Source organism: Lissotriton helveticus, chromosome 12 (assembly GCF_964261635.1).
Source record: "Lissotriton helveticus chromosome 12, aLisHel1.1, whole genome shotgun sequence".
NCBI classification, from domain to species: domain Eukaryota; kingdom Metazoa; phylum Chordata; class Amphibia; order Caudata; family Salamandridae; genus Lissotriton; species Lissotriton helveticus.
Window position 1 is genome coordinate 359,843,394 of NC_136073.1, and position 24,951 is coordinate 359,868,344.

General features: G+C 47.9%; 1 protein-coding gene across 2 annotated transcripts in view; it reads right to left on the reverse strand.

Annotated features, from left to right (window-relative positions):
- The window catches only part of VPS35 (VPS35 retromer complex component), a 464,919-nt gene that overhangs the window by 211,476 nt on the left and 228,492 nt on the right, over window positions 1-24,951 (reverse strand). For both annotated transcript variants that reach the window (XM_078669694.1, XM_078669693.1), the window contains exons 9-10: window positions 24,400-24,496; window positions 8,319-8,467 (exon numbers count right to left, since the gene is read on the reverse strand). In XM_078669694.1, the coding sequence (XP_078525820.1) occupies window positions 8,319-8,467; window positions 24,400-24,496 (246 nt within the window). The remainder of the gene's footprint in view (window positions 1-8,318; window positions 8,468-24,399; window positions 24,497-24,951) is intronic.

A 24,951-nucleotide genomic window follows, 5' to 3' on the forward strand; every position in this document is an offset into this window, starting at 1 on the left:
GCACCATCTGTTTAAACGTTAATTACAAACAGATGTCGCCAAACTCGCTCCTGCAAGGGAATCGCCAAAGTTGCACGCGTTGCCATTGAAAGCAATCTGAAGCGTGCACGTTTTTGGGGCAAAAAGCGAATTGATTCTTAAAGGTCTCTTCCTAAGTAAGGCATGCGTGCTGCGTAGGCGAGACCTAAAAAGCAAGCATTCCAGCATACTGGTAGAAGCTCTGCCTTTTCCGTGGGAAGAGATCTCATCTTGAAAGTGAAGGGGGTTTAAACAGCGTGAACAGTTTTAATAGAACTATAGTAAATGCATACAGCCAGGGGAATTTAACAAAAATAAAAGTTCTAGACAAAAGCGAATTAACACTGTAATTCAGCTATGGCAACAGATAAGAGCCCCCATTTACATTGTACTTAGGAGTGGGGGCTGCCCGAGATGGGCTTGCCAATGCCTTCACCCCGCAAATGTCCACAGTCTTTCTGCCCTACCCAGGGAGGCAAATGGGGCAATAACCCCGATCTGCCCCCGGGGGACAGAAAGCCCACTAGATGCCAGGTATGTTTTATATTGTATTTAGGAGTGGTGGGCTCCCCGAGATCGGCATGCCAATGCCCTCACCCCTGCAAATATCCACAGTCTTTCTGCCCCCCCCCCCCCCCCCCGGAGGCAGATGGGGGCAATAGCCCCCATACTGCCCCAGGGGGACGGCTGAACGCACAATAGGCACTAGGGATTTTTTAAATGTATTTAGGGGTAGGGGCTGCCCAAAATGGGCATGCCATTGCCCCCAACCCCCCCCCCCCCCCAAAAAAAATTGCCACAGCCTTTCTGCCTCCCCCGGGAGACATATGGGGGAATAGCCCCTAATCAGCCCGACCCCCCCCCCCCCCCCCCGCCCCCAGAGCAGAGAGCCCACTAGCCACCAGGGATTTTGTTGTTTCTCTTTATACGTAAGGGGGGTTGCCGAGAATGGGAATGCTAATGCCCCCACTGCCAAAAAAGGCTTTCTACCCCCAGAAGGCAGATCAGGGCAATAGCCCCTTATCTGAATTCCCTAGGCACCAGGGATATGTTTATGGGCATGCCAGGTGAGAAGCCCCATAGGCAAGGGTCACTCCCTTTTTTTAAGCACACATTTTGGCTGTTTCAGTGATATTTTCATTCTTATCTGCACCCAAACAGGAGCTGAAAACCACAAGAACCCAGGGAGAGTTTGTGTGTGTAAACTGGACTTTGGCTGACACTCCGCGCATACTGACCTTTGCCTGACATTTTGCTAGCAGTGTGTGTGGGCCTGCACTTGGCCAAAGCTGTGGGTGGACTCGCGCTTGATGACTATGTGTGTAGATTGGCGCTTGCCTAGTGGTGTGCGTGGAGTGGCGCTTGGCCACTCTCTCTGTACCGCTGTAATCATAAACCCTCATCTTGTGGCAGAGCTCGCAGACTAGTAGGATATCAATGTACAGCACTAGACTGGTACTTCAAAGAGGTCAAAATTAAGGATTGCTTCTGACATGTTAAGGTCTCCTCAAAGTCGATTTTGTATGGATTGTTGAGTCAACCTTAAAATAAGGCAACTGCACCTTGGGTTTAAATAGGTAAAGGTGGCTATGCATATAGCACACCCAACAACTCAGGCTTTTGCCACCCAGGTGGCCTCAAGAAAGGGAATTTCCAAAATATATCACTGGAATTAGACTACACACAAATAGTGGTTTTTGATTTAAGAACCAAGGGCCTGATTTATATGTTGGAGAAAAGGGTACTCCACAGCAACAACCATGAAAAACGTTGCACCAAGGATCAGTAAAAACGTTTAAATGACCCCCTAGCCTAAATTTACATCAGTGCCAAAGCTCTGGTTTTCACAAGTGAATCAGTTTCTTAGGATTTCTTTCCAACCGCAAACTGAATGCCTAAGGCTCCTTCCAGAATGCGAACTACAGAGGAGATGTATGAATCCGGTCACCAAACCTAAGCAGACTGTCTCCTTATGAATAAGGACACATATATGCTCCTCAAAGTACGTGCATGAATTTAAAAAAATGGTTTATGGAGGATGAAGAACAATCCTTACGAGTGCAGAAAAATAGGAATAACTGAGCAATGCCAAAATGAAGCAGGGAGGTCGTAGCAGAGCAGGCTTTATAGTATAGTTTCTTCAAATTATCTGGAGGAAGAACATCCTTGCATTGAAGAGGAATATGGTGCTGTATGCAAGAGTAAACACAAGAGATGATGGACGGAGCACTGAAACTTTTCAGACACTCACCCCCAGTCACAGATCTGGGTTGAATCCATAATCGTTCTTTAGCTCACTTCGCCACCTCAGTTCAGACCCAGCTATATGCAAAGCAGTCTTGACCCCGTGCCTCATGGGAACAGTCCAGCCTGAACTGCCAAGCTAAGTCTTCTCTGAACAGAAAACAAGCATCCTGGGACCGGTTTCGGGGTAACACCCCTCATCAGCCAGGCTAGCTTGAATCCAGTGGAAAAGTGAGCAAGGGACCCATGTCTGGGCATACCTTGCCAACTTAGGGCGAACAAAGCAAACACAAGGAGATGATGGACGGAGCTCTGAAACTTGGATGCAAGAGTACCTGTACAGTAGTTGTGTGACTCCAAAACCTGCACATTGGGGCTCTCTAGGTGAAGATGGCTGACATGTCGGGCTGAGAGCTGGAGACATGATGCCTGGGGAGCGTGGTCTGGCTATAGGGAATGTGGCAAGTTCTGCAGCGGCCTGCTGGAGCCTGGGCGGCTGCGCCCCATTACAGGGGGTCCTGAGGCTCACTGTAGGGGTCAGCTGGTGGTCTCCTGAGGACTGGGGCAAGAATGGTGCCAACACCCTCCCCTTTGGTGGTGGCCCCGGCTTGAGCCGCATGCTGTTCTGGCCCAGGCTCCGACATTGGGGCGTGCTCTGCTTCCCCTTTCTACATGTGTGGACACTGCTGAATCTGCCCACCTCTGGCCTGAACTTTTGGATTGCCTGCCCCTACATGGAGCCTACCCCTCCCTTGGCTAAATGAAGAGGGTTGTGGACCTACATATAGGGTGCATGGCACATTGTGGATCCTGGTGTCTACCTCTGGGCTGCCCCAGAACGACCAGGGAGCTGGGGGGGCCTTCAGTTGGGCCCAGACAGTATTTCCCAATATGTGGAGGAAACGCAGCTTTAGGAGGTGGAACAATGCACACAGGGCATGGCCCCCGGCAAACTGGATCGCATCTTGGACGCAATAACTGCCACAAAGGAGTCCCTAGAAGAACAAGAAAAAAAATCGACCGGGTGGCGATCAACATGAATCTTCTCCGTGATGACCCCTGCAGGATGGCTGAAAAGGTGAATACTGTAGAGAATACACTACAGGTTGTGGAACCGACAGTTGGCGAGCTTAAAAAGCAGGTAGCGTCCCTTGCTGAGCAAGTGGATATGCGGGATAGGAGAGCAGAGGCTGCATAGGGAAGGAGCAGACGCAAAAATGTGCGAGAGGTGGGTCTTCCTGAGGGGGCAGAAGGTAATGACATGGTGAAATACATGGATGCCTGTATTCGAACTATGGTGGCCCACCGGGTCTCTCTCCACTCTTTGTCCTAGAATGAGCACACCGGGTGCCGGGGCGGCATCCACTGCTGGAGATGCCTCCCCACCCTGTGGTGGTCAAACTGCTTAATTACAGGGTCTAGGATACTCTGAGTGGCTGCCCCCTTTCAGTTGACAACAGTCTAGTTGCCATCTTCCTTGACTACAAGCTGAGTTTCCAACATAAAAGGGCCACCCTGTGGAGGCGAAACGGGCTATTCGAGATTTGGACCTGCAGTATATGTTGCTATCCCCTGCCTGCCTCAAGCTCACTGTTGAGGATCGCTCATTGTTTTTAAATACCCCTGAGGAGACATGGGCCTGGATTTGATCAGAATCAGAGAGGGTCATCTGGGGCCCCTCCTTGCTGAATGGAAGCGTTGGTGGACTTTGGCCCTGCATATGTGACAAGAGCAGGGCGCCAAACATTGGACTGACTATTGCGGTGGGATCAAGTGGTGGCCTTCTCCCACCTACAGACCTACTGGCTGACTACCCCTCCCCCGCTGATGCCCCACAGGACGTCCTTGCCAAGGGAGCAGAGCTGTATCCAGATTGTTGGTTTGTTGGGTTTTGGGCATCAGTGTGCCTTGGGAGGTGGGTGTTGGGGTATGTTTGATCAAGTTTGTTGGGCATCTGAGGTTCTGGTTGTTGCATACTAGTGCTGTACTCATACCAGTGGGTCGGTAGCTGGCGCCTTTCGGCATCCTTGTTTTACTGGGGGGCCCTGCTTCCTGACTTGGTGGTGGGGTGGCATGAGCGCTAACACTTACTGTATGGCTTCTTTGACACCTACCTACACCATTCTCACATGGAATGTTAAGGGGATGCACTCTGCTCAGGCAGGAGTCTATTTTGACCTTCTTTAGGAAACGCATTTAGCGGGCAGTGAGGTCTCTAGTCTGCAGCAACAGTGGATGGGCCAGGTGTATGCTACTGGCTATTCCGCTTTTGCCCAGGGCTCGCTCATTTGAATTCAGCATAGGGTTTCATTCTGACGCACCTCACAGAGGATAAAGACAGCAGGTTCAAGCTTAAGCAGGGTACTCTGGATGGCACATTGATTTGAGCTTGGCAGCATGTATGTCCCTAATGTGAATCAAATTGCATTAAACTTTTTTGGCCCAGATTTTGGACTCCACTACACATTCGGTCAGGGTATTGGGTGGAGACTATAACTGTGTGGCAGATTTCACTCAAGAACGCTCTACCACTCCCCCCCCACCCACCCTTCTCCTTCATTCCCCGACCAGGAGGATGGCCAAGCTCTTCCAGGAGTGGGTGGCTCACTGGGAATTACTCGACCTTTGGAGGCATAGACAGAGATTGACAAGGCAATACTGATTTTACTCCCCGTAGCATGACTTGCATGCCCACCAGGACAAATTGCTCGTCCCTCCCACAGAGGCAGTGTGGTCACCCCTGGCTGAATACTTGGCACATACCTCCTCCGACAACAAACCACTCCTGATGCATTTAGGCTGGGAGAAGAAGCTAGCTCCGATCATGCAGACTTTGCCCAGAGCAGTTGCATGACCCAGTGTTACAGGATTCCCAGGTGAACGTAATTTCACCATAATCTGTCTACAGCGCACACTTTCACAGTTTGGGAAGCCATTAAAGTAGCGATTCGGGGGCACTGTCTGAGCACACAGGTTGGAGTTTTGAAATCGCTGGAGGCTGAGCTTGCCCACTTTGAGAATACCCTGCATGAGTTGAAGACCAGGATCCGAATGAACCCGGCCTGGCGGCTGGACCTCTTACAAGCACAGACACAAAAGTGGCAGCGATGTAGCACTTCGATCTCTTCTCCTACAAGGAACATGTGGTGAGGATGCATTCTTGAGGAGAGCAATGCGGGTAGGCTTTGTCATGGCTAGTAGCGCAGGACCGCCTGACTGGCACAGTGCAGGCTGTCTGGGACACTGCACAGTTTGCCATTCATGACGTGTTTGTTGAGCTTCATAGAAACGTCTATAGTGCAGCGGGTCTGGCTTAATGACCCGTCATTGCCAGCCTTTTAGACAGGACAGCCCTTTCCATGCTGTTGGACAATCTTCGACGGTTGTTGGGGCTACCAGTAGTGGATTACAAAGCCAGAGATAAGGGGAGCCATCAAGGTGCTGGCCACGGGAAGAGTCCAGGCATTGACAGTCTCGCAGCTGAGTTCTATCAGCTGTATGAGTCTCTCCTTGCCCCCTAATTTGGTGGGCCTGTATGAGGTTGCTTGGGAGACAGGTACTATACCCCGACCAGCAGAGTAGCTCAGTTGACATCCTTACCCAAGTTCCCCAAAAGGACCCGGAGGAGACTTCCTCCTATCAGTCTCTGTTGATGTTGATCCACATGCACCAGAATGGGTTTACCACACACTGCAACACTTCCTTAAATATCAGGTACCTCTCCCAAGTGCTCAACGAGAACATCCTAGGAAACCTTCCCAGACGTGGGTGTTCTCTCTGTGAATCTACGAAAAGCCTTTGACACGTTGCAGTTTCGTTATATGTGGGCAGTGATGTGTTGCATGAATCTAGGGCCTCAATGGCTCACACTATTGTATACTGGGACGCATTAAAGTGAAAACCGGGCAGAATATTTCAGGCCCTCTTGAGATACGCATGGGCAACAGGAAGGTCTGTGCTTTGTCCCCGTTGTTTGCGATCACCACAGAGCCCTTTGCAAGCATCATCAGGGTGGAGGTAGGGGAATCCCACTGCACGACAGAGAATAAGCCCTTTCCCTCTACGCAGACTACATGCTCTTATTTCTGTGCAATCCAGGGACAGGGATCCCACTGTGTACTTCCCTGTTGCACCTTTTGGGCAAGGCAACGAGCCTAGTCATGAATTGGGATACGTGTTGTATCTTTTCAGTGTGTGGGGGCAGCGTCTGACTTCCGCTCTTGATGCAGGCCCATGGTGTCCTGTGAGAGCCCTAGGTGCTTCAATATCTTGGGGTGGAAATACCACAGTGAATTGGATAGCACAGATGACAACCTTGGAGCAGTGCTCCGGTCGCTGCGGAGCAGTGTCGTATTTTGTCAATCGCAAAGGATTCCCATAATGGTGAGAATAGTGCTCACTAAGTTGATTCTCTTGCCTAGGGCGCTATATTTTACTGTGAACCTCCAGCTGTGGATCCCTAAGTCCTGGTTCCGCACACTAGACACCTTGGTGCAGGAGCTTATTTGAGATGGGAGCAGATGTAGAGCCTCTTTCCACTGTCCGACTAAGGAGGGGGACCTCCGAGTCATGGCTCAGATTCTGTTGTAAGCCAAATGGCTGAGATGTCTCCATCAGGAGCAACTGGGATGCTATGACACCCTACACAGTGAGGGAGCATTGATATCCCGTTTAGTGGGAGGGCATCTAGCCATCAGCCCTCTCCCTAAATTTGTTGCGGATAGCCCGGCGCAGCTGGAAGTAATTCAGTATGTTTGTGGGATGCTCCTGGCCCTATGGCCCGGCGGTCCCCTTGGTTGGTATTCCCGCCTCCAGAGGTAGGCGCTCTTCATGGGGAGGAGGCATGCCACTTGGACGGCAGCGGACCCAACTATGGTTGGGGATTGTTTTCACAAGGGTAGCTTGCGGCCACTGATGAAGCTGGTGGCAGATGCCGGTCTGCCTGTCTCACAATTCCTGACATTTACGGCGATGACTCAGCAGATTCATGTGCTGGGACAGGCCGAGCTTCAGACGTACAAGGTGCTGTAAATTGCCCTTAAATTTGAAAGGGGCAAATTGGTCTCCTGGTTTTACAAGCTGGCCTTACTCCAGACTCAAGCCGATGTGGAGTGGCTTCGGCTGTAGTGGGGGACACTGTGTTAGGTAAGGACATAAATGACATGGACTGGGCCAGGGCATTGGAGCAGGTATATGCAATTTGGCATTACACCAGGTTTTGTTATACCCAGGTCAATTACCTTCACATGGCATATCTTACTCCACACAGGATTAATACGCTGTAGGTAGGATTAATAACGAGTGTCCCCGTTACCACGAGTTGGATGCCAAATTCTTATACATGACTTGGTCTTGCCTCGGGGTAGCTAGCTTCTGCGGGAAGGTCCCAATAGATCTGGAGCATACATTGACCCAGACAGCCCTCCTACAGTACGTGTGGCCTTTTTTTGGTCTGTTCCTTAGGGTTGAAAGCGGGAGGAGTGGGTGCTCAGTTTTTGGGACTGGCCAGGCGGACTCTAGCCATGCACTAGAGATTGCCAGAGGGTCTCCCCATTGTAAGTGGGAGGTTGAGCAGTGGCCGCTAGCTGAAAACTCTGTTCTAAGTTATAAGGAAAGATGAGGCCAGTGGCACCAACCTCTTGCTGATGACCGGTCAACGACATTGCCAGACTTTGTAGGGCAGGAGATGTATGACAGAAGGCCTGGTAGCTCGAAGCCTAGAGTTTAGCTAAGTAGGGAGCTGGATATTACGGACCATGGCAACGAGAATTGAGTGTATTCACCCGTTAACCACTATATGTTTGTCCAGGTTTGCCTTGTTGCTTTTCGATGTGTTGTTGTGCAGGACTACATTTTTCTTATTGGACACCTTTGCTTGCACATCTAATAATGTTAAATAAAATGCGGTTTGTCCTTACTGCTAAATTATATAAATGCCAAAAACAAAGTTAAAAAACAACAAAAACACACTATCTGATATGCATAAACATTACGAAAGAAGCAACTTCCCAGCAAGCACAAAACGTTCACAACTAAGAATAAAATGTTTCACTTACTGTTCCAGATTGAGTTTATTAAATATTTCCACTGTGGTCTCTAGAACTTTGTCCACATAGTCAACACGATCTGGATAGCACTTCATGGCTAAATTAATCAGCGACACTTGTAATGACACTACATCTTCTGAAGGCATATCTTGTCTAGACTGAAAGGGAGAGACAAATAATGAAGTAAGTATTCCTACAAAATACTTTAAAAATATCTGAAACTGTTGAAACATCAGTTCACCCTGTACTAAATTTTCCATTTGGAAACGAAATGAAATTACACAGAGATCGCTTTCTGCAACTACCCATGACATTTTACCAAATAGCTTTATAAACAAAATTCTACCTTCTTTCTCAAAGGATAAGAAAGAGATTCCAAAATTCCACACCATGTTTTTCATTGTGAAAGATGACAAACAACCTTTCTGTAAGTATGGCCCAATCAAAATGTTCTGACCAGCCTGCTGAGCCTAAGTTCAAAATGGGGCATCTTATAGCGAAGCAATAAAAAAAAAACGAGATTGGTCACATCTCTATTTGAATGGTAGTCACTGTATAAAAGTGCAATGCTGTCTAACCACTTGGCAATGAACAAGTTATTGAAAGTTATAATTAGTCAATGGGCGTAGCTGTTGTTCTGTTTTGTACTTCATAACAGAAGTTTAAGTCCTGCTAGAAACTCCTTGTTGAAAGTGGGATGAGTCTCTACTTCAAAAGACAGCCTGTGCTCACTATGGAGATGGCTACTATCTTCTAATAAGTTCATGTAAAATAGGGGTTACATACTATAGCCTCATGATAAAAATGTAATACTAGGGGTATTCAAGGTAATGAATATGCTACTTACCAGTATGCATCTGTTCTTGGCATGTAGGGCTGCTGACATTCATATCTATAGCAGAGATCGCCGCCTGATGTTGGGTCCGGATGATTGCACATTGTTGTCCTGGAAGAGTCTTCGAAGTATCACGAGATAGGTGGCTCCTCCCCTGGACTACAGTGCGCATGGGCATCGACTCCATCCCCAGATTGTTTTTAGCCATTGTGACGAAGATGAAGTGTAACAGTGTGAGCGATGGCCATGCTAAGAGTAAGTGTAAATTCTGCAGCCGCTACAGGCGCCGGGGAGGAGGGTGGGCGATATGAATGTCAGCAGCCCTACATGCCAAGAACAGACGCATACTGGTAAGTAGCATATTCAGTTCGAGGCATGTGGGCTGCTGAATTCATATCTATAGCATAGAATATATAGCAGTCCCTCCATTAGCGGCGGCCGCCTGTGCCAGCTGCAGACGTTTGAAAAAGTGTTTTTTGAACAGCCTGCCCTACAGCTGCTTGGAGTGCACATCTACACAGTAGTGTTTCGTAAATGTGTGTGGGGTAGACCATGTGGCTGCTCTACAAATGTCTTCTAAAGGTATATTTCCGAGGAAAGCCATGGAGGCCCCCAACTTGCGGGTGGAGTGGGCTCTTGGGGGATCGTTAAAGTGCGCTTAGCCTTTTGATAGCAAATTTGAATACACTTAACGATCCACCTGGCTATACCTGCTTTGGAAATGGGGTTGCCCTTGTGTTGTGCGGAAAAGGCAACAAAGAGTTGTTTTGTCCTTCTAAAATCTTTGGTCCTATCAATGTAGTACATCAAAGCCCTTTTGACGTCAAGAGTGTGGAGCATTCTTTCAGCCACTGACTCAGGATTTTGGAAGAACACAGGCAGTTCAATAGTCTGATTGACATGGAACAGTGAAACCACCTTTGGAAGAAATTTAGGGTTAGTGCGCAGCACCACCCGGTTGAAGTGAATTTGTATGAATTGGTCTTGTACAGTGAGCGCTTGGAGCTCACTAACACGTCGCAGTGACGTAATGGCTATCAGGAAAGCCACTTTCCATGTTAAGAACTGAATCTCGCATGAATGTAGAGGCTCAAAAGGTGGACCCATCAGTCGGGTGAGGACCACATTAAGATTCCATTCAGGAGCAGGTGGGGTCCTGGGAGGAATGACTCGTTTGAGCCCCTCTAGAAAAGCTTTAATGGCAGGCACTCGGAAAAGGGAGAGATGCTGCCTGTTTTGGAGATAAGCCGCTATGGCGGATAAATGTATTCGAATGGAAGCATATGCTAGATTGCATTTGTAAAGATGTAACAGATAACAAATGATGCTGTGCGTGGACGCATCAAGCGGGTCAATGTCGTGGTCTACGCAGTAAATGACAAACCGCTTCCATTTTGCTGCGTAGCATGCTCTGGTGGTGGGCTTTCTCGCCTCCCGTATGATATCCATGCAGTCAGAGGCAAGTTGAGGTAGCCAAACTCTAAGACCTCAGGAGCCAGATCGCCAGGTTGAGCTGTTGCGGATCTGGGTGCTGAATGTCAGCATGGCTTTGCGTCAAAAGTCTGGGTGTGAGGTGCAGCCTTTGATGCGGTACCACGGAAAGTTCTAGAAACGTGGTGTACCATGGTTGGCGTGCCCACGTTGGAGCAACCAGGATGAGCATCATCGAGTGTTGCTTTAGCTTTCGTGCCACCAGCGGTATCAGAGGTGCTGGGGGAAAAGCGTACGCAAATCTGCCTGACCAGTTCATCCATATCGCATTGCCCTGCGACTGTGGGTGCGGGAACCTGGCGGCAAAGCTTTGGCATTTGGCGTTTTCCCTTGTGGCGAACAGGTCTATCTCCGGATGACCCCACTGCTGGAAGTACGGGTGGAGTACTGATGGGTGTATCTCCCACTCGTGCATTTGGTGGCTGTACCTGCTGAGCAGATCCGCCATCTGATTGTCTTTGCCTGGGAGGTGTTCCGCCATGAGGAAGATGTTCCTCTGAATGGCCCACTTCCACATGCTCTGAGCCAGATGAGACAACTGTGGAGAGTGTGTACCTCCTTGCTTCTGAATGTAGTACATGGCTGTCATGTTGTCCGTCCGGATCAACACGACTTTGTTGGACAGATGTACCCTGAATGCCTTCATTGCCATGAAGATTGCCATCAGCTATAGGTGGTTGATGTGCAACTTCCTTTGCTGCGTTGTCCATAGTCCCTGCACAGTGTAGTGGAGTACATGAGCTCCCCAACCCTGGAGAGAAGCGTCCGTCGTTAGGATGATCTGTGGAACAGGCTCCTGGAACGGTCGGCCCTTGCAAAGGTTGTGTGGATTTCACCAATGCAGAGAGTTGTATGCCCGACCGGTCACCAACACTAAGTCTTTTAACTGTCCGTGAGCCTTATTCCACTGACGTGCTAAGCACTCTTGAAGCGGACGCATATGTAGTCTCGCGTGCGGGACTATGCAGATGCAGGAGGCCATCATGCCTATCAACTGCATGAACACTCGTGCTGGAAGCGAGTGTTGCGGTCTGAATTCCTGTATTAGCAATTGAATGCTGTTGATCCTCACAGAATTTGGCTGAGCTGTGGCCGCCATAGTATCTATCGTCGCGCCCAGATACTGCCGCACATGGGCTGGCTGAAGGTGTGACTTTGGATAATTCAGTGAGAATCCCAGATCGTGAAGAAGGTGAATGGTGTGGGACATGTTGGCAGCGCACTGCTGGGCCGACTTTGCTTGGACAAGCCAGTCGTCCAGATAAGGGTAGACGTGAACGTTTTGTCTCCTGAGGTGTGCAGCCACTGTTGCTAGGCACTTTGTGAACACCCTGGGCGCTGTGGTCACTCCGAAAGGGAGGACTTTGAATTGGTAATGCTCATTCTGAATGGTGAATCTGAGGTATTTTCTGTGTGACCGATGTAGAGAAATGTGGAAATATGCGTATTTTAGATCTAATGTTGCGAGGAAATCCCCTTGATTGAGCAACGGAAGAACCTGCTGCAGCGTGAGCATATGAAAGTGTTCTGAGAGAATGTACTGGTTTAGGGGCCTGAGGTCCAGTATGGGTCGTAGGGACCCGTCTTTCTTTGGGATCAAGATGTACAGGGAGTACACTCCCGAGCCTCTTTGTTCCACTGGTACGAGCTCGATTGCCCCTTTTTGCAGCAAGACGAGCACCTCTTGCTGCAATAAGTGCAAATTCTCTGTTGACATAGGACGGTGTTTTGGGGGAATGTTGGGTGGAGTGGACGTTAACTCCAGACAATAACCGTACTGGATAAGCTTTCTGACCCACCTGTCTGTGGTGATGGATTTCCAGACTGGCAGGAACTGTTGCAGTCTCCCCCCGACAGGTGTTGTATGGTCGGGGGGCAGTGACAAGGCGTCACTGTTTGTTGGCAGCGGAGGATCGGGAGTTGTTGTTTCCACGACCTCTGCCCTTGGCGCTGTTTCCGCGATAGCAAACCTCTACTCTGTTTGTTGTATGAGGTTTGTGCACCACTTTTAGTGTACTGTGTTTGCTGGGACATCTGGCCTCTGGAAACACCTCTATTGCTTGAGCAACGAAAAGTACTACCCCTGAACTGCTGGGACTGGAGAGCCCCCATAGACTTTGCAGTCTCTGTGTCTTTTTTGATTTTTTCCAGGGTGGTGTCCACCTCAGGTCCAAATAAGTGATCAGGGTTTACAGGCTGATTTAGGATGGTGGTTTGTATCTCCGGCTTGAACCCGGAGATTCTGAGCCAGGCCTGACGCCGCAACATTACACTTGTGTTAATGGCTCTGGCCGCGGTGTCCGCTGCGTCCAGTGCACACTTAATTGAAGCATTTGAGATGAGTTTCCCTTCTTGAATGAGCATCTCTGCTGCCTCCTTATACTCATCTGGCAAGTGTTGTAACAGGGTTTCAAGTGTATCATAATGTCCCCTGTCATATCTGGCCAAGAGTGCCTGCGTGTTAGAAATACGCCAGATATTGCCCGCTTGAGCCGCCACCCTCTTCCCTGATGCTTCTAACACCTTAGATTCCTTGTCAGGGGGAGGAGCATCACCAGTAGTTTGTGAATTTGCCCTCTTCCGGGCATTAGAAACAACTAGAGAGTCCAACGGCAACTGGCCCTTGATGTAGGTAGGGTCGCCAGGTGCCGGCTTGTACTTCTTTCAATTCTGGGGTTTATAACCCTGGCACGTGTGGGTTCTTTAAAAATGTCTGCAGCATGTTTCAAGACACCCTTCAGCATTGGCAGAGTCTTGACAGTCTTTTCAGAGGTGGAAAAGGTATCAAACAGAAAGTCCACTTCAATAGGGTCAGCATGGAGCTGGACGTCATGATTTTTAGCTGCCGTCTCAATAAGCGCATTAAATGCCGCAGAATCCTCAGTAGGGGAGGTCTTGACAGTATACACTTGAGTGTCCGGGGCAGTTTGCGGATCCCCTGGGTCCGTAGCATCTGCCCATGTGTCATGGTGATACTCAGGATCAGTGTCGGCAGGGTAGTTGTATTCATCATAGTCACCTTCCCCAGCCTCCACATCCGAGTAAGTGGGCGAGATTGGAGCAGTGTCCTGAGCACGTGGATGAATTAGTTCAACAAGAACTGGGGAATCCGTGGAAGCCTTTTTCTTCTTCAAAGGAATAGTGTAGGACTCCATAGGCTGTGCCGGTGTGATCTTTCGCTTGTAGACGGAAAGTTTACCGGTCTTGGCGTCGATAAAGTGTTCCGACTGCTCCTCCAGTAGGGGTGTCGATGCTTTGTGCCTACAACTGCAGGGGTAGGCTTCGGCCCCGTGGACACCTTCATGGACGCCTCGACGACTGTCCTGGGCGCGAATGGCTTCGGCGCCACTTTCGGCGGCAGCGTGAATTGAATCGGCGCCTTCGACTTTTGCGGTTTGGTGGCAGGCTTCGCGGCGGAAATATCCTTCGGATCGACCGCGGAAGCCTTGTCCTTGATGCGCTGCAACGAGTCCGACACCTGCTTCGTGAAGGATGCGGACGGTTTCGTCGACCCAGCAGGTGCTCTCGAGCCACCACCATGTGCAGACTCGAGGGCAACAGTACTTTTGGCCTTGTCCGGCCGACGGGCAGGATCGACAGCCTTTGGAGCTCCGAGTCCTTTGCCTGGGTCGACGGCCTTCGGCGCCGACGGTTTCGGGTCGGCGGCCTTGACCAGCGGTTTCGGTGCCCCAGTCTTCGGCTCGACGCCCTTGAGCGACTTCGCAGGTTCGACAACCTTCTTTGGCTTCGTCTGCGCCGACCGGTCCGAAGACGTGGAGCCGACCAAGGCGACAGGCGCTTTTTGCTTCGACGGCGCCACTATCACTTTCGGTTTTGTCGAGACCGAAGCTTTCACTTTCGGTTTCGTTTTGAGTAATAGCGGCTCCGTAGAAGTGTCCGTAGCCGGGCCCGGAGGCGAGACCGTGGATCTAGGTGCAAGATCTTGGGTAAGGCCATGTGACGATCCCTCGACCTGAGCCTTAGCTATTGTCCGAACGGGGCATAGCTCTTCGCCTGAGCTATCTTCCGTGGCCCCATAGGCCTCATTGTCGTCTCCTACCTCGTCGACGACGTCTTCTGTATCGAGCATTTCGACGTCTGCGTCGTAGTTGGAGTCGATCTCTGCCGCTGGGGTTGAAATCGGCTCCCGATCTTCCTGCTCGTCTGCTTCTTCTCCCTCGAAAATGTTCACCGGGTCAGGGGCCGTCTGCTGGGCCTCCTGGCGCGCCACGCGCCGAAGTCGAATCGTCTTCTTGGAGCGAAAACGAGAACAAGCCATACAGTTGGCTTCATCGTGATCCGGCGACAGGCACTTGTTGCACACCGGGTGGACATCGATGTGGGGATACTTCGAGTTGCACACGGGGCATCTTTTGAACGGGCTCCGTTCCATGATGTGTCGTCGAATAAGTCTGGTTGCTATGACTGGGTCTCGAGCACCGAAGAGCCACGCGACTCCTCTGGATGTCCAACTCGGGAACTGAGCCGGAACAGAGCTGGGCACCGAACGCAAGACAATACCGACGCTATAGGAAAGGCCTTTGGGCCAAAAAGAAAGTTTCTATCGATTCCGAACTGGAGTGATCAAATATGCATCCGAACCCAATGGCGGGGAAAAAACAATCTGGGGATGGAGTCGATGCCCATGCGCACTGTAGTCCAGGGGAGGAGCCACCTATCTCGTGATACTTCGAAGACTCTTCCAGGACAACAATGTGCAATCATCCGGACCCAACACTAGGTGGCGATCTATGCTATAGATATGAATTCAGCAGCCCACATGCCTCGAACAATGAGTGCTCAGAAAGAACAGTAGCACCTCTTTTCAAGTCTGGCTGTTTTAAATTCCTGTGAACTCCTGCAGCTTAGGAGCTTAGACAGACTCGTAGCATTACCAAATAGGAAAACTGTAACTAAAACCTTAGTCAAACTGGTACAAAACAGCAAAATGTCCTCTTTACCAGCTAACTGGTAAATTCCAAGTCTGACAGGCTACAAGATGTCCAGAATTAGTGCACTCTCTGGCTTCATACTAGAGGCATTTGTGCCAAGAAAAGAGGTTGCCAATAGTTAAAAATTTTGTTTTTTAAGGTCCGGTAAATAGACAGCTTTAGATGTTTTATCACTCTCATGTTCTCAAAAAATTCATAAATGAAAGCATACAACACACGGGGGCTTTGGATGAGCCCTCTATATCTACTGCCATACACATCTTGCTTCAGGCCACCACAAAATTGAAGAAGGACAGTGGGTCAGCCCACTTCATCTACTAAGTTCTTGCACAGTGAGTGACGGCCTTTTCCAGAGCACATGTGCAATTCTGCCTATTAAGAAGCGCACTTTAGTGCCATGGCTGGCTTGTCAATGTTTTTTTCCCTTTCCATTCTTTATCCAGATCTTTCTTTTTTTGTCATCCTTGAGTAGCTAAACTATTTCTTCAGGTTACAGAAATTTAGATCCGAACAGCACTCTTTCTTTACGCCAATAAGAATCATATTTTCCGGTTATGTGCATTAAACCTAATTAGCATGTCTCTATTTGTTCCAAGTGCAACTGCCTGCTTGGAATCACCAATCATGTTTTATTTAATGTTATGGGATTTTTCTTTAAACTTCAATTTTTTATTGTAAGCATATGACCTCCACATTTAGGTTGCATCATTTTTTTTATTTATTGTATTTTTAATACAAATGTTTACAATAGAAATAAAAAAATAACCACTGCACAAGCTTGAAAAAGCAAGACCTGTGGCTTTGCCAATGCTGGTTTTATATGCAGTAAAACAGAAAACAGTATCTATCTATTCTCATTAACTCAGAGCAGAGTGATAAAATCACTCCGGGGCAACCCGAAAAGTTTGGTAATGGCTTTATCCTGGAGTGATTTTAACGGCCTAATTCGCACAACCTGTAATGAGGGCCTAAGTGCGGAGTACAATAATGCATTGCAGACGGCAATGCCCCATACACCCGACGTTTAATTACTGGCAGTTCTAGGGCTTGTTGTCTTCAAGTTGGACATGCCTTAACACAAATTCAATTACTGGAATGAAACACATTCTTGTCTAGCTGTGCTAGGGCATTACTCTTTATAGGGCATTGTGAACTCGTGACTTTTGGCATGATCACGGTCTTAGCGTCTCCACTGCAGTTTCATGGATAGAGTTTGTCTTAAAAACGTATACTACCTATATTCTAAGTTTTCCCTTTATATCCATGTACAACAACTCTGTAAAACAATGGCATTAGAGTATTTCATACAAGCAATTCTTCATGTCACATTTATCTTTGGTGGACGGATTTAGTTATTGTATCCTTTGGGAATCTTTTAGTGTCTACTCAACTTCCAAACCGTTTGGCAACTTTGTTGTGTTTTGTTAGTCATTAGCGTAGAAGACAAACATGGTCACTTTTACGAAATGTGTTCAAGTCAACAGGGTTTGATGTTAAATTCTAATTGCAACATTGAGTAAAAATAAAACTATTAGGAAACCAATTTTACTTTATAACTGAGCATAAGCTGGGGAGTAGGCACTGCATCAGAAGCTAAATGTGAAGGCTACATCCTGATGAAATAAATCTTGAATACGTGTTCTTTTACCTTTGGAACAAAATGATGGAAAAAAACAGCATTGAGATGAAGAATAATAATTTAGTTGTGAACTATACATTGTAATTTATGTTGTCGGCCCCAAAAGCTAAACTGGTAGTGGATTCAGTGCTGAAACAAATTACAAAACTTATCCAAAACAGGGGTATTATTGATGTCTTAAATCGCAAAAATCCCAGAAGCGGTTTAGGCACTTTAGTCTAATTTGATTTAGAGGCACTATTAGCACATCAGGTGAAACACTAATCGTTACAGCCTCTATCTTTTACTGGTTAATCCCCCACACGGCTAGCCCTATAGTAGTTACAGAACTATTGAAAGAGTTGTTATTGTAGAAAGAAGGCAAAATCCTTGCCTAGAGATTAACAGAGTGTCCTTGATGAGCACCTTTATAAAGTTTGAATTAGGGTCTATAAAAAGAGCCAATAACATAGGAGACATTGGACACCAGCGAAGGGTTCTCCAGGCCAATCTTTAGCACTGTCGAGAATTATGGGAATTCTGAAATCACAGTGGAAAAAGAGGATCAGTCCCATGAGCTGGGATGGCAGAACAAGTTAGATCCCTTCACTAACACCTTATCTGATAGAGACTATCAAGCAGCAGATTTCCTACCTTAGAATTATCACTAGGGGTCAGACTGGAACGGAAGTTTTTCATGAGCAGTACCCCTGCGAGCCAGTATGTGGCATCAATCATCTCCATGTGGCATTGTCGGCGTTGTCCACGCCAGTAACGATGTGCACGGTGCCTATACAGACACCATCCCAGAGCGCAGATGCCCGTATCTTTTCATGTCTTTCCTCGCCAGGAGCATGGAGCCAAAAAGTACACTGGTGTGGAAAACTATGGCCCTGAAAAGGGAAACAGACTTGTCCTTTGAAATCCATTTGCAAACTGAGGAGGATGGGTGGTTCGGTAAGCAAAAAATTAGTTACTTAGCTTTTCCTCTCGTTCTCCAGTAATTAAATCTTACATAGATTCACATGTTTGAATCCTTCCCTGGTACCCTAATAAGGTAGTAAAATGTTAGGTATAGACTAGAAACCCGCCCGTGCCCCTTAGTTCAGTAACCTATAGTAGTTATTTTTTAAAAAGAGACCAAAGTTATGCATTCTGGTTGGTTAGTGCTTAACAATGGTCTCTTTTTAAAGAAACACTATGATAGGTTGCCAAACTAAGAGGCCTAGGCCTTTTCTAGTCTATACCCATCATTGAACTACTTTATTAAGGTACCTGGGGACTCCCATCTCGACAACAGGGAAGGATTCAAGCAAGTGAATCTATAAAAGTTCGAATACTGGAGTAGTCTGTGGCTAGTCTCTACCAGATAAGGTGTTATAAAGGTAAGTAACTTTTTCATCTGATAGAGACTTCAAGCCGCAGATTCCTTACCTTCGAATAGATATCCAAACAATGCCTCCCCGGAGGAAGGTCTGCAAAACTGTTCCATTCTAGAAAGTCCTTCAGGACCAAACAAACAAATTGCCCGACAGACTGGACTGTCCGGCAGCAGTGCTTCATGAATGTGTGTAGAGAAGCCAATGTTACTGCCTGGCAGATATCCATGACTGGAACACTGCCTTCTAACGCAGCAGTCGCAGCTTTAACTGGCGGAATGAGCATGCAAACCCTCAGGGGGTTGCTTCTTTGTCAATGCGTAGCAGATCTTAATGCAGAGCACAATCCATCTAGAGATGATCTGCTTCTGCATGGCCTTACTCCTCTCCGCTCCGACATACCCCACGAAGAGTAGGTCATACATCTGGAACTCTTTCCTATGGTCAAGGTAGAACGACAACGCTTGTTTTGTGTCCAGTCAGTGGAGCCGATCCTCTTTCTTCGAGGGATGTGGCAGAGTGTATAAAGTTGGCAGGGTGATGTACCGATCGACATGAAAAAAAGTAACCTCTTTCGACAGAAAGGAAGCTCTAGTGTGAAGAACTAGCTTGTCTAGGTAGGTGTTCATGTATGAAGACTTGGATGACAAAACCTGAAGCTCACTGACCCTCCGGGCAGATGTTATTGCCACCAGGAAGATCATCATGATGGTAAGGAGACTGCGAGGACAATTGTGCAACGGCACAAAAGGAGTGCACATCAAGAACGTCCGGACTAGATTATGGTCCCACTGAGACATGATGAAGGGGAAAGTAGGAAACACATGTTGCAAACCTTTCAAGAACCTAGCAAAATATGCTATGCTAAGAGATTTGTAAAGCGCATGGTGACCCAGAGGCATCCCAGCGCTGGCGACCAAAAGAGAACCACTACACCAAGTTTAGACGCAACAGCAAAAAGATCAGTTCATAAAGAGCCAGGTCTTGAGGGATTTTTGGAAACTCAACTCGTTATTCAAAGATCTAATGGCCAGAGGGAGGGCATTCCACAGCTAGGCTGTATTACAGCCACAAGACTTTCTTCCAATTCTGTCTCTTCTACCAGTGGGGACGGTGGCTAAATGAGAGTTGGCGTATCTAAGAAGCCTTTTGGGGGAGTAAGGGATAACCAGTTGGTGAGGGAGAGCTCGCATGAAAGGATCTGTGTCCCATGCACTAGGATTTAAATTCGATTCTTTGGGCCACAGGCAACCAGTGAAGGTCATACCTATGTGTCCATAACAGCAAACATGCGGCTGCATTTGACATGAATTGGAGTTTACGAATCACTGCCTTAAAGGCACCTAGATAGAGCGCGTTGCCATAGTCTAGGCGTGAAAGAATCAGGGCCTGGACCACCAGCCACCTCAAGGGCTGAGGGAGAAGCAACATGTGCATAAATCCAAAACAGGTTGCGGACAAATGTGGTTGCTTGGACTTTTTTCAGCCACACCCTCAGAAGTTTTATTGCAGGTTTAGGAGCAGGAGGAGAACAGAGGCAGGGCAGCCAATCAAGGGCCCTTTGTGGATAGGAATTGCTCCAGAGGATCATGAACTGTCTTAGCTTCTTTCAACTTATGGCAGGAATTTGTCATCCAGCTGGTGACCTGCTCCACTTAAGTGTCCATGTCTAGGGAAAGCGTAAAACACAGCTGGCTATCATCCGCGTAAGAAACTATAGAAATCTCGAAGGGAGTTATGATATCCGCCAAGGGTAGCGAGTATACGTTAAACAAAGTAGGACTAAGAGAGGACCCTTGTGGAAATCACCAATGAACAAGCCTTATCCAATAACTGAAAGGAGCTGTCCTTCAGGAAGGAGCTGATCCAATTCAGGGTGCACCCTCTGACACTGGCCTTACAGAGCCTATCTAAGAGTGTAGGGTGATCCACTGTGTCGAAGGCTACGCTAAGGTCAAGGAATGGTTCCCTGATCCAGTCTCTTTTTTCGCATCCTCCACCACTGCTAAAATCGCAGTTTTCAGTCCTGTGCTTAGGCCAAAAACCGGTTCACATGTGGTGCAGGAATTAATTGGAATCGAGGAAATCTGAAAGATTCCCATTAACATATTTTTCCACCACCTTGCTTATGCCTGGATGCAACGAAATAGGAAGACTATTCCCTAGGCATGTTGGGTCAAGTTTGGACTTTCTAGAAGCTATGGGCTTTGTGGACACGTGGAGGGTGTTCCATCCGGGACACCGCCAACACACCTTCGGCTCAGGGGCTCACAACAGCCTATCACGAATAGACTACCTCCTTACTCCAGCACACCAAGCCGGGAACATTAGGGAGTTCAGGCACCTCCCCCGATGTATATCTGATCACTCCCACTGAGGGCAGAAGTTGTCATTGGTGAGAGGAGAGTTGGGCGGGTGGTACCTCAGGTACCCAGTGGTGAAAGACAAGGTAGTAGCAGCTATGGAAACCTACTTTTCAGAGAACCGGGAATCAATGAGTTCATCCCAAACCCTGTGGGAAGCCTTCAAAACTGTGGTGCGGGGTCAGGCACTCTCGCTAATAGCTGGGGTGCGGAAAGAAAAGTAGAAAGACTTGACGCGCCTGGAGGATGAAATCCTCCGCCTCAAAGACAGTGGAGGGGAGCCAATGACACAAGACAGGCTCATGCCCTGAAGCTTAAACAAACTGAATATAAATCTATAGCGAATGACATGGCCAAGTCATTGGGTAGAGACAAAGAGGGTAGGCTTCATGACCTGGAGGATAAGGCCTGGAAATTACTGGCATGGCTGGATAAAAAAAGAGCTGGAAAGCAGACTGGTACCAGAACACCTGAAGAGATCCGGGGAAGTTATATCGGACTCGCAAGAGATTGCTACCAAGTTCACTGATTATTATCGCTCGATGTATAGTGCAAGCTCTTCCGTCACAGAAGAAGACAAGCAAGCCCTCATCAGAGATATAAAGCTTCCCTCCTTGGCAACTGATGACAAAGACCTGCTAGAAAGCGACTTGACTAATGATGAGGTTGCCCAGGCGATTAGAAGCCTCCAGCCCGGTAAGGCATCGGGTCCAAACGGAATGCCAATCGAGCTTTACAAGCTGAAGCCAAAATTACTTACCACTTACATGTGAGAAATGTTTGAAGAAAGTCGAGAATCGGGCTGCTCTCACTGGACCTAAGGGTTGCCACATATTGGTCACTATACATAAAAGTGGCAAGCCTAGAGATGCATGCTCAACATACAGGCCCATATCGCTCCTAAATGCTGGCCCTAAGATACTTGCCAAAATCCTGGCCAGACGCTTGGCCCAGGTAATAGATAAACTAGTACACCCAGACCAATCGGGCTTCATGCCCAACCGGAATACTGCCATGAATATGAGGAGACTGCACGGTGTGTTGGGGCGCAGTGGCACGATTCAAGGAGATGCAGTCGTGGTCTTGCTGGCGGTCATGGTCTTGCTGGATGCCGTGATGGCCTTTGATACAATAGAGAGGCCGTATCTCTTTGCAGTCTTGACCAGGATGGGGTTCGGGACCAATTTTATCAGGTGGGTGTGTCTTTTGTATGCAAATCCCTTGGCGCAGGTGGTCGTTAATATTAAGAAATCTGAGGTATTCGATCTTAGCCGGGGGATGCAACAGGGGTGTCCGCTGTCTCCCCTCCTCTTTGTCCTTACACTAGAACCATTGGCGTCTGGATTTGTGGAGATCCAATAAACCGGGGGCTAAGGTGGGCCGACACATGGGAGGACCACATCTCTTTGTATGCAGACGATAGCCTTCTTTCTGTATCGTGCAACCCCCAAGTCATCTGTCCACAGAGTTCTGAATGTATTCACAAACTTTGGGAAGTACTCTGGATATACGATCAATTGGAGCAAATCCCTGATGTACGTACTCAGTGGTGAGATACCTCCACTACCTAGAGGGTGTCCCATGAAGGTAGCAAAAGACGGCTTCCTGTATTTGGGAATCTTTATCACAACGTACCCCAAGGCTAGCTACGATCAGAATCTATCCCCCGCTGCAGAGGCTGAAGCATGATGTGGCCAATCGGAAGACCTTACTGCTCTCATTATTGGGAGGGCATCATTATTCAAAATGATGTCCCTACCACGTTTTTTATATGCGCTCCAGAATTTTCCAGATCCTGTCCCTCCAAAATATTTTAAGGAGGTGGAAAGTCTCCAGAGGGAACTGCTTTGGGATAGCCGCCCCGTATAGCCCTTCCCAAGCTAGTATTGGGTTTGTATGACAGGGGGATCGGGCTACCAGACATCAGAAAGTATTATTGCGCGGCTCACCTGGCAGCCATAAACCAATGCATTTATCGACAGAGGGACGACCCAGGTTACAGAATGGACAAGTGGTTATTGCCAGGGGGAAACTATAACACGGCCCTCTATTCTAGACCCAGAAAAATTCCCCTAACTGGACCAACTAGACACTCAATGCATGTGTGGCACACAGTAACTAGGAACCTGGGGTGGGACCGAAAGCTCACAATGGCAAGCTCTTTGTGGGACTCGGAGCAACTGGGCACCCTGAGACGCTCGAAGGGGTTTGATAGGTGGGACCTAATAGGGATCACCAAAACTGGGGACCTATGGCAAAAAGGAGATATGATCTCCTTCGCCACTTTGCAACAAGAATATGAACTTGCCAACTCAGAATACTTTCGGTATTTACAGGTGAGAAATGCATTAACGACTCCCTTCAGGATGCTTCGCCAATGAAAGACAGATTGCTCGATGGATACCTACCAACGAAGGCAGAGTCTTTGACATACAAGTAACAGGTCAATAATACACTAGACCCCCTCCAGGTGCTTCGGGAACGTTGGGGAACGATGGGTTGGAACTTGATGACGAAGAGTAGCAAGAAGCAGTGGCCTCTCCACAGGCAGTGACAATCTCCTCCAGGCTACGCCTGGTCCACCTGAAGATCCTATATAGAATCGATGTTACGGGGACTCGGCTCATCAGTATGGGAAGGGCGGAAGAGGGCATGTGCAGGAGACAATTCGGGCAGGAGGTCACATTTATGCATATCCTGTGGGAGTGGAGGTATATACAGAGGTATTGGGAGGGGATGCACGCCTGTCTGGGGGAGGTCCTCGAACTCACAGATGTCTCTTAAATGTCTGGGAGCCCACAGATCTGGGTAAAAAGGACCGTATTTGGGTTACGCTGGGGCTGATTGTCGCAAAGAGGCATCTGGCAAGACTGTGGGGGGCACCGACACCGCCCACAGTTGAAGGGTGGAAAGCAGACATGGATTGGTGTATGCTGCCTGAGAAATATGTGCATGTTTCTAGAGGATGCCCCAAAAAATGGATTGACATATGGAGTAAATGGAATAACTACTGTGATAATATATGTAACCCTCCAGCTGTTCTCTCTTTGGAAGATCCTGTAACACCATAGAGATCGCTACATTACTGTATCAGACATATAATGTACAATGGTGAAGATTGTGATCATGCAACGTGAATTATTTTGTCATGACTGTGAATGGAAATGCTGTTTGGTTGTCTGATAAAAAGATTTACAAAAAAAAAAGATCTGTGTGTACCTTTTATCAACCTAAAATTGTTGAAGGGGTGGGATGAGCGTGCAAGGGGTAGCAGGGAGGACATCTATTTAGTCACTGCCTGCTTTCTCTGTCCTGGCCTAATTTCTCCTCTCCCATTATCGCAAAACATTCTCTTTTGTCCTCCTGCAAATTATAGCCACCTACTACATCCCCTAGAGACCCCTTCACATGTGCATGCATGTATTTATACACATCTATGTTTCCAGACTTACCTGTATTACTGTGGCCACTTGCTGTGAGAAAATGTCAAACAGTTTAATATCAGCTGGTATTCCTGGGCCATCTTCTCGATGGGCAAATAAAGCTAGTCTGCAAAGGAAAAGCAAAGCTTAGGACAATTTAACAGTGATACATAGGACTCAAGCACAGATCTTCTAACAAAGTTTTCGTAAGCAGTCATAAAGCTCAGTTACCGCCTACAACTCCAATTGGATTTCCTTTAAACAGATGAACTGCTATTTTAATGGGACTTAACCCAAATAGCCAAGAATATATTGAGCAATTTGTCAAAATTAAATGAGTCATTTGAAAAAGATATGAACTCTCTCCGACATACAAGCTCACTTGAACTACCTCCTTTTTCAGGAAGCAATCACGCTGGTCAGTTTTTTAGGTCGAGCCTGGATAGTGCATGCACTGTTTTGCAAGGCATGCTGTTTTTAGGTATGGACTTGTAGCTCCGCTAACTATCCACCCATATTTTTCACTGGCTTGCGTTATTGTCCTTCGTAATTGCTGGCTTCTGATTCGTGAACAGGCTTGTG